The sequence below is a fragment of the Pyrgilauda ruficollis genome, unplaced genomic scaffold, assembly GCF_017590135.1.
Source record: "Pyrgilauda ruficollis isolate IOZ18807 unplaced genomic scaffold, ASM1759013v1 scaffold13, whole genome shotgun sequence".
In the NCBI taxonomy this organism is placed as follows: Eukaryota; Metazoa; Chordata; class Aves; order Passeriformes; family Passeridae; genus Pyrgilauda; species Pyrgilauda ruficollis.
In genome coordinates, this window is record NW_024511432.1 from 11899902 (window position 1) to 11917713 (window position 17812).

The following is a 17812-nucleotide window of genomic DNA, read 5'->3' on the forward strand; positions in this document are numbered from 1 at the left end:
AAACTGCAAGTGGGCAGCATTAAATGTCAGCACCTTTCTCCTCAGTTTTGGGCCTCACTCTTTGAAGAATGTCAAACATTTCTTTAGAAATATCAATTGTGAAACCTTATTATATCTTCAAACACAACATTTTAATCTGTGGGTGGCCGCAGAGGAGTCGGGGCTGATGGCAGATTTCTGTGCCCCTTACTGTCTTTATCTGAAAACTATTCAGAAAAGCTAGAAAAGATGGACAGATTTTAACCCATTTAAAAATCTTTCTGACAATTGCAACCCTACTCATGTTCTTATTCAGACTTCTGTTCTTTGCAAGTTCTAACTTCCATCCTGAGATCACCCCTTGAACTTCTCTGGTGTGTCTCCTGTCCTCAAGTCAAGACTGAGGTAGTAGCATTTTTGTTGGTTTTGTTTTGATTTTTTAATTTTATTATTCAATCAGACTGACTACATGAAAAATCGTGGCTAGAAGGAAACTAAACCTTTCCTGGTTCCCTTTCTTCTCTTCTGAATTCTGATTCAATTGCCACACAATGCTCAACTTGAGAAGCCCTGGTGCACATTGAGTGTGGCAGCATGTTCTCCCTCCCTTTTCTTTCCCATGCTGCTGCAAAGTTCTGATACATCTGAAAGTTTTTCAGGCTTAAAAGGCAATGCAGGACAATGCCACAGATTGAAGCTTTTAACAAACCCTTACTAAGTTATATTATAAAAACAGTCCACATTAAAAATGCTGAAATATAGTGGGTTGGGATGCTTGGGGCTTTGTAACCCAGGAGGCAGAACTCTCAACGAGATATTTAGTGTCACTGCATTATGGTTTATTTTGGCAGGACAGGAAAATAATTTTGTATCTTTCCTCTAAAAGCTCATTTCTCTTATGCCTTTAAGTAACAGGAATGTAAAGCTATACTTACCATCAATTATCATGAAAATAAAAAAAAGAGGGAATTCACACTCAATGCCATCAAAAAGCTGCAAAGAAGAAAAATTCATCAGACATTTCATCATTTTCATTTAAGTAAATATATATCTGAGCAATTCTGCAGAGTAATTTCCTAGCAACAAAAGGCAAACACGAATGCAAAAATATTTTAGTACATTTAGCATCACTTATTTCTATGGGCACTTTAACCATGCCTTTACATCTGCTGTGGCTCATTCTCAAGCAGAATATTTAAATAATCTACTTTTCATTTTTCAGAGAGAAACTATGGGGGAAAATAGAAATAAATTTTCATTTAGATAACCTTAACTGATAAATACTGTGATCAAAAGCAAAACTGTTTTCCACACACTCAGACTGTAGTCAGCTGTGAAATTAAATGAAATGATAAATAATTTCCTTATTTGTTATGTGAAATCAACTGTACCCTAAATGTAAATGAAAGCACATTCATTACAAAACAACCCAATGACTCAATGCTGACTTAGCAGTCTCTGAGAACTGCACATGCAAATTACAGAAGGCATCTCCTTGCCCTGGGGGCTTTAGGAACCCCTGTGCAATCTGCCTGCAGGAGCTGCAGGCTGTCAGGGTGGGCAGGACTCTACCTTGATTTCTGCTGGTTTGTAGTAACGCCGCGTCCTGTCCTCCAGCGCCGTCCTGTACCCGTCCCTCAGAAACCTCTTAAACCCATATTTGCCTTTCAACTTCCTAATAATTTTATCTAGTGTTTGACCAAACAGAACTTCATCATCCAAAGCAAATCCAGGATAACTAAGGCAGGGCAGAAGTGCTGCATCAGTATTCTGTAGGAGAGGGAGAAATAGGACATTACAAATTTAATTAGATCCCTGACAATTATTTGATGCACAAACAAAGACTGTTTAACTTACTAAGTGAAATATACATGTGGAACATTATCTTATCAAAATCATAGTGCTAATATAGGAAAATAGTGTGCAAAATAAGACTTCTTAGGAAGTATCAGGACAAACTACAAACCAAATGCGCAGATATACAATTTAGAAGATAACTCATTTAACTCAGAATGTCACCTGTTTTAGAGCTGATAATGTGCAGGCACAATTGAAAACATTATAAAACTTTGTGGTTTGGGATTTTTTTGTTTGTTTTTTAAATACATTCTCCAGATTATTCCTGGAGGATACACAAACATTTGGGTGTCATGTGCTCAAAAAGAAGCACAAATATTTCATAAAGGTGCAATGCTGAGAAGTACCCATGATTAAATCATCATTTCCAAACAGCTTTTTCAGAAATATTCTTAGGGTGATGGAACAAACAAGCCTATCTGATTTACAATTAAGAAGATAAGGGAATAATTCCAGGAAGAAATATGAGACACCTTCTCAGGAACCGTGTGGATCTCTTAAGAATTAAAAACACTTGAAAAATTACTAACTAATTTTTAGGTAGCATTTTTGTAATTGCTAACGAATTACTAACTAACGACTAGCTGTAAGGGTGCATCACCTCTACTGGTAAGCTTCCAGAAAAAAACAGAAAAGTATCACTTTCTGCTGATATAGTCAAGATATTTAACTATTTAAAATTTCTGCCAACATGACTGACACAAACCCAACAAAGGAAGAAAAGAACACAAAAATTTATATGGGATAAGTTATAAAATCAGCTCCTATTGGAATATTTCAAGTCTCCAGCAAGTAACAAACAGCAAGAGTTCTAAAAGACCCTTTGACTATAAAAAAGTAGCTGACAGTGCCTTTTATTTTAATCATCTAGCACTGCAACTCTGCTATAATTCTTCTACACAATAAGTAAACTATTAATGTTTAAGATTAATAGCCTGATTCATGAACAAAACTGCTATTATATTCCAGAATGAATAAAAAAGCAGAACCAACCCTATTATCACTCATTTTAAATTACTGATTCTCTAACACAAATTTACCTTTGATGCTAGCACTGAAATAGCTGGGTTTTTTAAACTAATCTATATTTATGTCGTTTAGATTTACTCATTAAGGAAATACATTTGTAACGGTAGTTTATAACAACAAGAAATTGTTCATATTCAGCAATTTATGATAAGCCAAGCTTAAAGGCTTTTTTCCTAGACAAAAGAAAGAATTAAAGCTAAAACAAAGGGTTTCAAAAGTGCAGACATGGTGTATAGTGGAAACTAGGCCAAAAGAAAAACAAATCCCCACGGCTGCAAATCTCACTTAAGTTATTTCAAATTTTATTTTAAAGTTGTCTGGAAAGCTACCATGAGGTTACCATTTTAATCCATGTATTAAAAAAATAAAGAAGACCATTTTAATTCCTGTTCAGAAAAACAACTACATCACAGTGACACTTAAAAAGCAAAAATTTAACACCTCCCCAGCAAATTTCACATTTATCAAGCAGATCAGAAGGTCCATCATACAACTAAGGACTCATATGCATTTGTTTCCTCCACACTCTGCTGAAGTGAATTTCTTTCACTGACTTACATGTGACCGGGACTCCCGGGGCAGCAAGGAGCACAGGGTCTGTCTGTTCCGGTTATGGGCATCGAAATCCACAAATATGACAGACCACGAGCAGCCCTGGAACACAACGTTGCATTTGTTTAAGGCAAAGGGAAGAAGCTTGGTGCATCCTGCTGAAACTCACTGCTTCTGTGTTTAATTTAGGTTATGTTGTCATTGCTTGGTAGCTGAAAATTTTAATCAGAAAACACAGCACAACATCAAGTCGAAAATATTTTGATTTTTAAATATACTGAAGTATAGCCAAAATTAGATGGCTTTATCACTGATTAGTAATTATATGATTCATTCAAGCTATTAACTCTTCTATTAATACTTGAAAAATGAGGACTGTATTAAGGACAAACAAAAAAGAGTAGTTGTTCTTCCCTGTGAACACATGAAATGTTCTAAACAGTGATGCTGAATATTTCAAGTCAGTTAGAACACAAACAATTGGATATTCAGCACAGGTACTGCTTTGGAAAAGGACTTGCATAGCAAATAAAAATTGTCTGCTTTTCAGTTATTGTAAGGTCTGCATTATCAACATCTACTCCTTGGTAAAATCTACTTCCTAATAAAATCAGTAATTTCACACTGTATTTCTCTGTCAACTTCTTGATACAACCTGAAACACTAAAAAAATTTCCCTGGCTGAGAGTGTTTAAACAGAATCAATATAGTTTAGAACTATTACCAGTAGGCAACTTCTTGCAAATTCAGGTTTGTTAATGAAGAGGTATCTTCATATATGTTGCAACTGATAATGAACCTCAGGATCACTCCCCCAGTGGAAGACACAGTCAATGTGAATTCATTCCACTAATGGTCATAAATCCCAGAAATTTTCATTAATCCACCAAATTTCTCCTAAACAGCAGTCAGTTTCTTTGGTGTACTGCTTTCCTAGGAAGACTGTTCCAGAAGACTCCCACCATTCTAATTATTAATAGCTTCAATTTCCAGTGAAGTTTCTACATAAATACCTCGCCACCCTTCTTTGTGTGGCAGTACCAGCATCCACTGAGATGCTTCTCCAAAGGGTTTTATTCTTACTTACACTTTACTGCACTCTAATTATATATAGTTATAAAAATGCACAGCTTTTGCTTTACTAGGGTAAACAAAACCCTAAACAATTTTTCCACAGTCCTTATGAAAAATAATCTGTTTTCTCAGTCATTCCAGCAAGATATACACTGAATAGTGCTGCAATAAGAATGTACACAAATAATCACACTGGCTTTGATGGTTTTAACTTTCTTCTTAATCCAGATTCTAATTATTCACAATTCTCTAAATTCACCTACAAACTCTGAACACAACCTGCCTACACGTGCAGTTCCCAAGTCTGTGCTGCAGGGAAGGATTTTCTGGGGATTCAGGAGCAGGCTCATTTGCATTTCCTAAACCCACAAGCACCTTGTTTGACAAATGAACTATTTTTCACTTCTCTAAAGACTGTAAACTTCTGGAGTAAGAACAAATTGCAGAGATTTGATTTACGAAAAAACAATTAAAATGTTTTTTGCCCAACACAATAGAGGGCATGCAGCTGAAACACAAACAACTCTGCCCAGGCCAGCCTTTAATGTGCTCCTCTTGCTGTGAGCAGTGCTCCCCCAGCAGTGATTTCTGCAGGATGTACCTGTGCAGCTGCAGGTGCAAACAAGTCTCTTGAGGGGCACAAGGGGATTTCTCAAAGCCACTGGAACACAGCTGGAGCTAAGCACAAAGGCAAACTCTGCACAGACTGAAGGTCAAAATGGGTTCTGTTAATGCCAGCTACAGATCTCAGAAATAAACTCTCAAAGCATTTAAATCGGCCTTGCTTCACCAATTTATTCATCCTTTTCAGAATTCAGCAAAAAAAATTGAAAAAAAAACTTCAACAGCCACATTTATTGGTGCTTGAAACTCTTGGGAAGGTAAAGATTGTAGATAAGTGTCATTTCTGAAAGAATAACAATGCATGTACAATGTCTGATCATTACTGAAGATCCTTACTACCTCCTAGTTCTGAACACTCAACATTAGCTTTTAAAATGTATGACATCACTCTACCATATATACATTTTCTAAACCATTAATTTGGAAGAGTATTCTTTTATTTTAGCTACAGACTACTGTAGGTAAAGCACCAAAGAGAAAGATGCACATAGAAGGGGAATACACAGCAGATATGAAAGTCTCAGGAAACGCTTGCTTCCCTAATTGATCCACTCCACATAAAGGATGAGAAAAAGACTTTACAGATGTGCAACACACTGGAATTAAAAACAGGCATAAAAGTGGGATTATATAAAAGCAGCTTGTTTAAAGTCTTGATCAAAAGCTACATGAAGGAAGCAGACAAAAGGAATGTAATGCTTGAAAGTGGAGGTATTTTCTAGTATCAGCAACAGACACAGATCTGAAGGAAAAAAACATTTTGGCAACAAAATTCTGTTCCAGACTAAGCTACAAGCACTTCAGAATTTTTCTAAGGAAAAATCCGAAGTGATTTTTGATAGAAAGGGCACTAATTATTTTATCAGATCAATTCTGTACCTGAAACAGCAGCAACCAGTTTGCTGACTTTCTTTAAAGCTGGAATCTAACAAACTGTGCTAGATACTTCTAAATATCCCCTGATCCACCCCGTAAATCATTATTGCTAACAAAAAAGGAGGGAAAACAAACACTTCTATTACCTGATTTCCAAAGAGATTGAAACCATTAATTGCTTCTAAAGCTGCTTTTGCCAGTCCCACGGAGCTGAGGAGAAAGCAAAACAAAAACCCACAGGTATCACAATTCAAGCCCAGGCTATAACTTCACACACTCAACAGCTTTCAGTGCCATGATCTTTTCTTGATTTTTATTTCATGTTTAACCTTCATGTTACTAAAATGATGATGCAGCAGATTTGGAGTTGTTTTGGTGGTAGGTTGGTTTTTTTTTTTTTCCTCTGAAGTACTACTCAGCATTTTTATTTGTCTTCAAATGTCAGAGACCATCTCACAAAAGAACTTCTGTTCTCACCTTGTTATCAGACGTTGGCTTTAAGCATTTCAAGGTCTCGCTAATAGCACACAGAGGATTTAATTCAGCACAATTCTTCAAACCAGCTCTCTAGCATTAAGCTTTAAAAGATGATTTCTAGCTTTCAATACAATAAAAGAGCTCATCAATCTGAATTCACAATAGAAGGATTTTTGTACGTCAACCATATAGTGACACATTTTATTTTGCTCCATCACAAAGAAAACATGACCCAGAAATTCCATCAACAAGACTTCAAGCTAGCACTTACATTTTAAGACACTATGGATTAAAATAATGAATAATTATACAATTTAAAAATCAAATTCTATGTTAGAATTATTAACCATTATGTAAATGCCGCAGTACAAATAAAATATATTTTAACAAAGTCTTTTCATTTAAAAAGTGTAGATTTCTATTTTCCTTGTATTCAAAAAAAAAGTGAAGAAGCATTCTTTTCCTTTCAGTTTCACTCCTCTTTTTCTCAGTTTTAAAGAATACATAATTAGAGATAAATATTCAGATAATAAGCACTAACTATTCCCCACTTCTGTGTAAGAGTTGTTGTGACTGTATTGACAAATAATTTCATCATCCAGCCCCCTACCAAAAATTTAACAACAATTAAATTGGCAGAAATCTGCAAAGAGGGACTGTGCCTCGATCTCTATTTTTCTATGCAATACTCTGGGATGGAAGCAAACATTTTACCTTACTCTAAATAAACTGATTTTTACTATCCATTATTCTAAAATATGAAATTTCAAATGATTACTAAAAAATTCATATTTTAAATATAGGGTCTAATTATGATAACACAGGAAATATTGAAAATTATTAAAACAATTCAATGCAGTTACAGAATTTGTTTTTTTAAGTATTACTTTACCTGGGTTGGTTCTAATATTAGAAATACTTTAGACTGATTTCACACTTTATCATTTATAAACCCCCATGTTCCTTTCTGAAACACTGCCAGAATTAATACTCCTGGGTTCCAGTTCTAATTGTTCAACAAGAGAAGGCTGACCAGCTTAACCACAGCCTGCTCTGAGCAGCTGCCTCTGCGTGGTGTCTTCTGATGCTGAAAGCTTTTAGAGCTGGAGAATGAGATCAAGAAATAAACTGAACTCAGAAGAGCTGGGAATGTAATTATTTTTCTGGCTTTGTTTCAAATCCCTAAAAAAAAAAGGTAATTGTTCTAAAAATTGCTTTATTCTAATTATCACCTAGCCATTGATCAAATAAATTGACACGATGACTCAGAATAGAAATTTTCAGAGGAATTCAGTATTACTAAACTGCATATGCAGAAGGTAAAAATCAGAGAAATCCTGCACACTGGAGGTTGTATCCCATGTTAAAATCTCGTATTTTCCTTTCAAGTAACAGTCCTAATATGAATATATTTTCAGTGTGACAAAAAAAGTTACTGATAAAAGGTATAGAAATAATAAATGTTCAGTTGGTATTCAGGTAACATAAAACTACTCAGTCTACAAAATAGGATGATACTGCTCGAATGAAATTCAAAGCAAACATGTATTCCTTCCTTGAAATCATCTCTACTTTTCTACAATAAGACTAATTTAGCAATTTACTGTAATTTATCAGCATTTTTCTACCTCTAGTTATTGAAAGCCCTTGGAAACTTCATTACTCTCACAATTACTTGCCACTGACCATATAAACATCCCAACATTGCTGATCACTCTGTTCACCACACACACAAGTACTACTTAGATTATCAAAAGTTTTATGAGTAAATGACAGGAAGAAGTCTTTTAAAAGAAAAAATAAGTCTGTGAAGAGCCTTTGTATCAAGTGTGTCTTTACAAGAGTGAACAATCACAGCACAGCACTCTTCAGGACTGTGATCACACTTCACACGCCTTTCATTCCTACTGATTAATGCCTTCCTGTTGGGAAAATTGCTAAAGAGGTTCTGTAATAAACATTATGCTTGTGTCTTTGTATAGAAAATACATTCCTCACACTCTACAATTTAGTAACAAAAGAAATGGAGTGTCTTAACAGAATGAATTAATGGCAAAATGTATCTTAATAAATGTGCTCCTCCTCCACTCATTAAGCCACTATGAATAGACTGTACTGACCTGTGGGACTCTGCCTGGAGAAAAAGGTGCTTACTTGGAGATGGGCCCAAAACAAAACCTCCCCCAAACCCTTTTAAAACAGCCCTCTAAAAATTCCACAGGACCATAAAGTCATTGGCCAGAAAGAACATACAGAACTAATGCAGCCCAACACAAAAACTCACTTGAAGCGCAATATCTAAACAAGACCAATTTCAGTAAACCACAGCCTATACTAGACAAGTCTCACAAGCCTCCAAGGATGGATATTCTCTTCTGAGCATCCTGCTCTTTCCTTCTCTGTGCTTCAAATGGAAAGGTTTCTTCTTAATGTCCCCAGTGAACCTCACCAACTGCAATTCTCAGACCTTACTGGAGCTGCCAATTATTTTAATGTGTCAGGGATTAACAAGAGCAGCCTTGGAATCATCATGCCACTGGCTAACATTTGACCTTGAGCCATATTTAGAGCAGGGAAAGATGAGACTAACCTAGAGAAACCGCTTCCAGCTTGCTAGAAGAGATTTAGTAAACGCACTTAAACAACATCCATAATTCTCATTACTTTTTAATTGTTGGATTCAACCCCTCAGTAAAATACCTAAGGGCAAACACTAAAATTTGCATATTTTTAGCAAATGTAAATCAAAATACACCTTCAAGTATATCCACCCTTCAAGTATATCCACCCTCTTGTTCAATTTCTTGCCTCCATCTGAATGCTCTGCATTTCAACTGGAACATCAAGCACCACAGAGGATGTGAAAAATAAGCAAACAAGAAAAATTTTCTACATCACTAATAATTTTGTAACTATATAAAACAAAAAAGAACAAGGAAGGACAGCACAATAGCAACGTGCTCTATACTCCAGAGAAGAGCAAGACCGAGGCCCTGCAATTCCAGATTTGGAATTTGAGGATGCTGCACTTTGGCAGTTTCCTGATTCTCAGGGTGCATATGGGAGGTGTCAGAGGCACTTTGCACAGCTACTCAGCAGATGCCTGCAGAGCAGCTGGATCAAACAGCTACAGGACAAATTAATTTTTGTCAAGTTCAGCTGTATGGGAAGGAATCACACTACAATAAAAGCTGTTACAAATCTTGCCTTTGAACCAATAAAAGACATCAATTTGCATACATCAGTGAAGACGTGCTCCACAGAGTGTTCTGCTATTTATCTTTTATCACAAGTGTTTGAAGCTGTACTAAGAGAATTCTGAGACTGTGAAGGCTTAAAATATCTGCATCTTTTAACATGGGCCATAATGTCCAGCTATTACTCACAGAATTCCAACAGTATAATATCTTCTTTGAACAGAAAGCCTCTTTCAATAAAACACAAGAATCACCTACTCATTCTGAAAGCAAACACAGCCTGTTTGGAGACTTCCATCCCAGGCTTTAAGAGTCAGGAGTGCACCATCCTTAACACTGACCCTGAGGAGAGCACTTTGGGGTCCATAATCACAGGAGACCCACATACATCACTTGTGAGTAGACCTGATATTCGTAATTGCTTCATCAATTTAAAACAGAAGGGGTTTAATAGCTCTCTTTGGTAGATACAATTGGAACATAAAGTATAAAGAATATTTCAGTATAGCCAGGGCTTTCCTCAATAATATCTAAAAATGTCTTTTGATGCATGTTGCCCTTCCATTTTTCCTGATTTATGAGAACCAGGGAAATTGCCTACCAGCTTTCTACAGTGAAGCAGAGTATCCACACGTACACAAAGAATGATAAATAGAGGCAATACTTGTTTCTGATTACCAAAGTCTACTTCTTAAATTAGGACCAAGCTCTGTGCTTCCCCTTATGTTAGCTCAATGATGTGTTAGATTGGCCCAGTCCATCTCACAAAACTTTACCCTTAGAAAAACCAACCTATAAATGTCAGTCTAGATTAAGACAAAACAACATGCCCATTTCCATCTGTTTAAAAGATGTTCAGTTTTCCCTGAAGAAAATTCACATATTGAATAACCAGAATGCTTCAAACAGGAGACACAGGAGTTTCAGTGTTCCTTTTGCACATTTCTACAAGGTGAGATGTGGAAAGAAGCATTTGTTTCTCTGTGTAGTCATGTAGCTCATGTAGTCTGGCATTTGACAATTTTAAAGACACAGTAGGTGAAAAGAAAATCAGCGAAGTCATAAAGCAGATTATATAACAACAACTCAATTTTTTTTTTTTTTTTTAGTTCTCATATTGATAAAAAGGTTCTATAAAAGCCCTGAAAAAAACCCCTATATTAAGAGTATTGCTGCAAGGACACGTAACTATAGGTTAAAATATACATGCCTGCATGTGGGCTAAGAAAAATAATTCATTCTCAAATGACAAGATGGATTTCTTTGGCAATATTGAAGACTGGAGAAACATGTATTCTTTGCAAGCCCTCGATAATAAGGAATATCAATAATGTTTTCAGATCCAAAGATACCCAAGCTATAGCCATTTTTCTGATTAATGAAACCTCAGAAGTCAAAAAGTGAAGAAAACAATAGTAACACTAGGAAAATCAAGTTGTCAGATTACAGATTTGATCCTTCAAGGAAGAGAGCACATGAGTGATTCCATGGAGGTGAGCAGGACAACTCCAGCATTAAAATGCTACCAGCATTGCTCCCTGTCTCTGACAGGGCTCAGAACTTGCAACATCTGAAGAACCTGAAAAGAGCTTGGCACTAGGCTGCTCTCCAGAGTACAGCATCTTCTTCCCACCATAGCGCAGAAAAGAAAATCTAAACTCATGATTCTACACCTTTTTAAAGCAGGATATTCCTAACAGTTTTTTTAATATGATTCCAATCCCATTGCACATGCCTCAAGACCCTGAGCTGTTCTGAACACAAGTTTCAGAATTATATACATGCAGCTGCACATAATTATTGAAATTTGAATACTCAAACAGCTAAGCATCCATGTGGTTATTTCAGCAAGCATATCATGGTGAAATTATCTTCACATTTTCCCAAAATACATCCCTCAGTCTTTAGAGAAGCTTAATTTAGTTCAAACAGTATTTTCATGCATTATTATTTTTAGCTCACTCCATGATAAATTCTTTTCATTCATTTACTTGCTTTGGCTAACACAGTTACATTTGCTCACCTACCTTGAGTGCAGCTCTGGGCAGCCATTGTTGTATTTGCTGCCTCTTTCCCAGACACCAAAATCTGGTACACGATAGGCTCTCTCCACACAAAACACAAGATTCTGGATAAAGGACACCTATAGGAAAGACAAGTGACTGAAGGAAAAGAAAGTACATATTTTCTGTTTTTTTCCAAAAGACAAACCTGCTATTCCTTGCAACTGTTCTTTCCATCCTTTTCTGTCTCAACTCAAAGAATGATGTTCCCAAGTTCAAATATTCTCTTTAAAACCAGTTTTTAATCACAATATGTTAAGACCTGTCCCAGCTGAGGTGCCAATGTGAATTTACACAGAAGTTGCAACAAAGGCAGGGGTAAAAATGATTTCATTTCCAAGACATATATTTGAAGAACTCCAAAAAGGTTTTAGAATATTTTCGAAAAAATTTACACTAACAACATCAGAAACCAAAACAAAATTAGAACACAGAAATCCTGGTGCTTTTTCTTAATTAATTTTAAGAGAATTGATATGCCAAAGTTTTATTAAATAAGCTCCAGATAATATATATTTATGCAGATTCAAACACACTCTTTTATAAACACAAATAAAACTCTAAACCAATCTATTATAATTAAAATCTCTTCTTGGATCAACACATTTCAACTGAATACCAAAGTACTGAAGGGTATTTTAAGGTATTTAAGATGTGTTCAACTATAGCTGGGAACTTATTTAAACAGATAATTTTTCCTGATTTACACTGTTGAAAGAGACATTTGGAGTAGTTTGACTGTAGAAAAATGAAATTGAGAATAAGTTTTATAGTTCATTTTAAAGAGTCCACAGATTGGCACTTAGAGAAAATGTAAACACAAGCACAAGCTTTACACTGGTTCATCTCCAAAGCAGGAGTTTCATCCCCTCCCATGCAAATTATTCTAGGGGACTGTGGAAAAGAAACTGCTGCAACGGTTATAAACACAACCATACTGAAGAACTACAGAGAAGGATCCACTTTGCTACCATCAAGTGGTTTGGTTTTTTTCAATGAGGCATGTAACAAACCCCCAATCTTTTACTGAAAGGTATTTGCCTATATACCTTTGTTTTGCCTTTTTTCTCCATTTTTCATTACATTTTAAAAATTTACTATTTCAGATTTATTCTTTATATTTTTATATTTACTCTTTTAGCTAATACCAATTCACCACCAATATTATAATTCTAGACACACTTGTCTCTATTTAAGGTCTCTGCTAAAATTTCACTATGAGGTGCTCAATTATTTGCACACTAGATCTCATCACCAAGTTACTACTTTCAAGAAAACTCTGTCTCACTCTTCAGCTATGCCCAGTATATTCATCCCTGTAATTTAGCATTTAGTTGTATTAAAATGAACTTTCTCTGAATGAAGCCAGAACACCCAAATCTTAAGAGTGTGGCTTTTCCCATGTCTATCAGTAACTGAAATTTATATGAAGGGGCAAATAGCATCACATAGAACATACAACCTTATGGATTACTTTTTCCCAGTGATGATGTTTGGAACACAGGAAAAGAATGGTCAATTACAGACATTTTATGACACTAACTAGGGTTTCCAAACAGTAGATTTACATCAAAAAAAGCCATCAAATAGCTTGTTGTAAACCAGAATCTTCAGAGAACAAATTATTCCTATCACAGGCATGCAAATGCTATAACCAGATCAATGCCATGGCACTTACAGAAATTATGGGTTGTGTGTTAAGCTTATTTATCCAAAGTTGAGCACGTGGAGATGGAAGTGTAATAAAGAGCACACACATGGATGCCTGCACATACTCACAGTGCTGAGTAACGTGTGGCTAACTGCTCTCATTCATACACTCACACAGTCATACACTGCTGTCTTTGCTAGGGATGCAAAGATGCAATTAAATTAATTTTTCCACTGAGAATAGATGAAAGCAGAGGGTAACTCACTGACAGGTGCCACACCCGCCATGGAGAGGCAGCACTGCCTCTAAAGCCAAGAGCTCTGTGCACAAACATTCCCACAGCCAGTTTGGCAAACAGCCCCCATCTGCCAGCCCCCTGCAGTCAGCTCCCTGCAGCCAGCCCCCTGCAGCCAGCTCCCGGCAGCCAGCACCCTGTGCCCTGCACCCTGCTCCCTGCAGCCAGCCCCCTGCAGCCAGCTCCCGGCAGCCAGCACCCTGTGCCCTGCACCCTGCTCCCTGCAGCCAGCCCCCTGCAGCCAGCTCCCGGCAGCCAGCACCCTGTGCCCTGCACCCTGCTCCCTGCAGCCAGCCCCCTGCAGCCAGCTCCCGGCAGCCAGCACCCTGTGCCCTGCACCCTGCTCCCTGCAGCCAGCCCCCTGCAGCCAGCTCCCGGCAGCCAGCACCCTGTGCCCTGCACCCTGCTCCCTGCAGCCAGCCCCCTGCAGCCAGCTCCCGGCAGCCAGCACCCTGTGCCCTGCACCCTGCTCCCTGCAGCCAGCCCCCTGCAGCCAGCTCCCGGCAGCCAGCACCCTGTGCCCTGCACCCTGCTCCCTGCAGCCAGCCCCCTGCAGCCAGCTCCCGGCAGCCAGCACCCTGTGCCCTGCACCCTGCTCCCTGCAGCCAGCCCCCTGCAGCCAGCTCCCGGCAGCCAGCACCCTGTGCCCTGCACCCTGCTCCCTGCAGCCAGCCCCCTGCAGCCAGCTCCCGGCAGCCAGCACCCTGTGCCCTGCACCCTGCTCCCTGCAGCCAGCCCCCTGCAGCCAGCTCCCGGCAGCCAGCACCCTGTGCCCTGCACCCTGCTCCCTGCAGCCAGCCCCCTGCAGCCAGCTCCCGGCAGCCAGCACCCTGTGCCCTGCACCCTGCTCCCTGCAGCCAGCCCCCTGCAGCCAGCTCCCGGCAGCCAGCACCCTGTGCCCTGCACCCTGCTCCCTGCAGCCAGCCCCCTGCAGCCAGCTCCCGGCAGCCAGCACCCTGTGCCCTGCACCCTGCTCCCTGCAGCCAGCCCCCTGCAGCCAGCTCCCGGCAGCCAGCACCCTGTGCCCTGCACCCTGCTCCCTGCAGCCAGCCCCCTGCAGCCAGCTCCCGGCAGCCAGCACCCTGTGCCCTGCACCCTGCTCCCTGCAGCCAGCCCCCTGCAGCCAGCTCCCGGCAGCCAGCACCCTGTGCCCTGCACCCTGCTCCCTGCAGCCAGCCCCCTGCAGCCAGCTCCCGGCAGCCAGCACCCTGTGCCCTGCACCCTGCTCCCTGCAGCCAGCCCCCTGCAGCCAGCTCCCGGCAGCCAGCACCCTGTGCCCTGCACCCTGCTCCCTGCAGCCAGCCCCCTGCAGCCAGCTCCCGGCAGCCAGCACCCTGTGCCCTGCACCCTGCTCCCTGCAGCCAGCCCCCTGTGCCCTGCAGCCTGCAGTCAGCTCCCTGCAACCAGCAGCCTGTGCCCAGCACCCTGTGCCCTGCGCTGCTTCTCCGAGGGGAAGGACCCAAAGCCAGCCTGCCTTGGGGCACTGGGGAGGGACATCCAGCTGTGGGTTTGGGCAGCAGAGTGCCACATTGACACTGCCACCTCCCCACAGCCACATCCCCATGGCCACACCCATGCCACTGCCACATCGGCACTGTCACACCCATGCCACTGCCACACCACCACATCCACACTGCCACATCCTCGAGACACACAGGAAACCTGGGACATTTGATCATCACATGGTGTTAACAGATTCTGCCAATTGCTGAAGCCACACAGAGCCCAACAGAAAGTGCAGGTCTGTGGTAAAAAATCCGAGTATGAATCTCCATAGTGCAGAGATTTAGAGGGGACAGTTGCTAGGAAAATGACATCCAGGCAAGGAAGAGGACAATATCCACTGACTGGAGAGTCTATAAACATGCACTTTTTCTGCAGAATCTGTAATTAAATGCAAACATCTGGAGGATAACATAAATTATATATCAAGCTAATTAAATACTTGATTATATACATTTGCCTCCTCACAGATATAAAGGCAGTTCAGAGGAAATAATAAAGGCCCATCATATGATCTGAGAAAGAAGACATCTTGCTAAATTTAGTTTTCTAATTACCTAAAAAAACAGATTACTGAAGATATATGTTATAGAAAAATAATGTAAATTCACTATTACTGGAAAAATCTCTCTGTTTTTAATAGTAGTACTGCAAGCACATTTAAGCTTTTTAAGGCAATACAGCAGCAACTATCAAACAGAAAAGAGTAAATTTAAACAAATCCAGATTAAGAAAATTGGAGAAAAAAAGAATTAAAAAAGTATATACATCTGTGCTTTCCATTCCAGTTTCAAAACATAACCTCATTTTAGAGCAGGCCAGCAGGTTGTCCTGACATGACTTGTACTCAAGCCAAGGCTATTATTATCTTATTTACAGAAGAGTTAACACTTTCCAGAAACATCTCTTACTATGACATAAAATTCTTTTATTTTCAATTAAGGATACAGCAAAAATTAATAACACCCATAGGTTCATATTGGTTTGAAGAAAGCCCCGCAGCTTCCCTGAAAATTAACCCCAGTATTTATTATACTGAATTTTCATTGCACAGGGTGAACTGAGAGTTTGAAATAATGTGAAAAGTGAGAACAATGTAAGAAGAAGTTAATTGTCCTAACATGTTGGAACTCTGACCTTTTAATTCTTGACATTGCAGCTATCAGAAATTGCAGAGAACTATAAAACTTTCAATGTCATGTTACATTTACTCTTTGCACATCTAAGACTTTTTTAGCTATTATTTTACTATCCATTCATTCCATTACTTTTTCTGAGTTCCACTCAAAGCATAGAATACCTGCAGCATATTTTCAGAACAATTACTTTACAGTTGGTAATGAAATAAAACCCAGAAAAAACACTGACAATTTGAAGCATGTTTTAGGACAGGAAATCAATTTGTACCTCATCTGTGTTGTAGATAATCTGCAGCCCTGAAGAGATCATCTCAACCAAATAGAGAAGAAATAATGACACAGCATTGATCTGGAGCAATTAAACACAGAAAGGAAACTATAATTAACTTTATGTTTATTGGAGTCACGTAAACAAAATAAACATGGTATAATTCACTAACAAAGATGGTCCCATTATAACACACTTCTGCTTCTCAAAAAATCCTGGATCTAATGACATGGAAACAATCAATAGGAAAAGGTGGCACAAACAAACCATGTCCTCTAGAACTTCTGATGTTTTATGATTTTTTAAATTTCAAACTGTGCTAGGAAAATGTTCTCCCTCAGGCACACTGCTCTGACCCACAGGTAATCACTTTGGTCACAAGCTGTTCTCATGTTTACATGTATGACAACTCACTGGCAAGTAGGTTACCAGAAAGGCAAGCAGTATATGGAATAGTGCACAGCACACCTAGAAAGCAAATCACTTCTGCCCTGGTGGGATTTTTGGCATTATCAGCTGACAGGAGGAGAATTACAGCATTCAGATATGATCAGATATTGAAAAACTATATTTTTAGTACCCATACACAGCATTTATTGTAAACAGTAATTACCTTCAGCAGCTGTAGAGATGAGCATCATAATGTCAACTCATTGAGGAATCAAAGGAAACTGCTGGTTTGGTTTTTATTACAGAACTTTCCTATACTTGAGAATTTCTATAACTTCAATAGAGAAACTAAGTTTATCACAGTGTGAGGCAAAATACCACAATCTCATTACATGAAATTTAAAAAAACCATCTAGAACAAAAAAAGTGGATTCTTATCTGGAACATAGCAGATCAAAAATTACATCCAAATTCTAAAAATCTATAAATATTTAAAGACAACTGACTCCAGCGTCTTAATACAAACTGAAAAGCACCAAATACAGCAATAAGGGCTACATAATATATTCAATGTTTCCCAGCTGAGCCCTCTCAGTTACTCTGTACTCTTGTCTCCACAGAGCTGAAAACCCTCTAATTTTTGAGGTATGCAGATGACAGATGGGAATGTGCATTCATGTTTATGGGAAGGGTTGAGCTGCCACAAAAAGCAGACTTTAAACTGTCATACAGTGCTCCCCAAGTCCCCAAATGGTCTCCTCTTATAGATAAAACATGTGCCTTTTCATGAAATTTACCATAGTCCAAAATGCTAACTTAAGATAACTCCATAAAGCAT

General features: G+C 39.0%; 1 protein-coding gene across 3 annotated transcripts in view; it reads right to left on the reverse strand.

The window, feature by feature from the left end:
- PHKB (phosphorylase kinase regulatory subunit beta) overlaps positions 1 to 17812 on the reverse strand; it is a 70736-nt gene that overhangs the window by 38919 nt on the left and 14005 nt on the right. For all 3 annotated transcript variants that reach the window (XM_041458998.1, XM_041459000.1, XM_041458999.1), the window contains 6 exons: positions 16585 to 16665; positions 11693 to 11808; positions 6138 to 6201; positions 3424 to 3519; positions 1552 to 1749; positions 915 to 972 (listed from right to left, as the gene is read on the reverse strand). In XM_041458998.1, coding sequence (XP_041314932.1) covers positions 915 to 972; positions 1552 to 1749; positions 3424 to 3519; positions 6138 to 6201; positions 11693 to 11808; positions 16585 to 16665 — 613 coding nt within the window. The remainder of the gene's footprint in view (positions 1 to 914; positions 973 to 1551; positions 1750 to 3423; positions 3520 to 6137; positions 6202 to 11692; positions 11809 to 16584; positions 16666 to 17812) is intronic.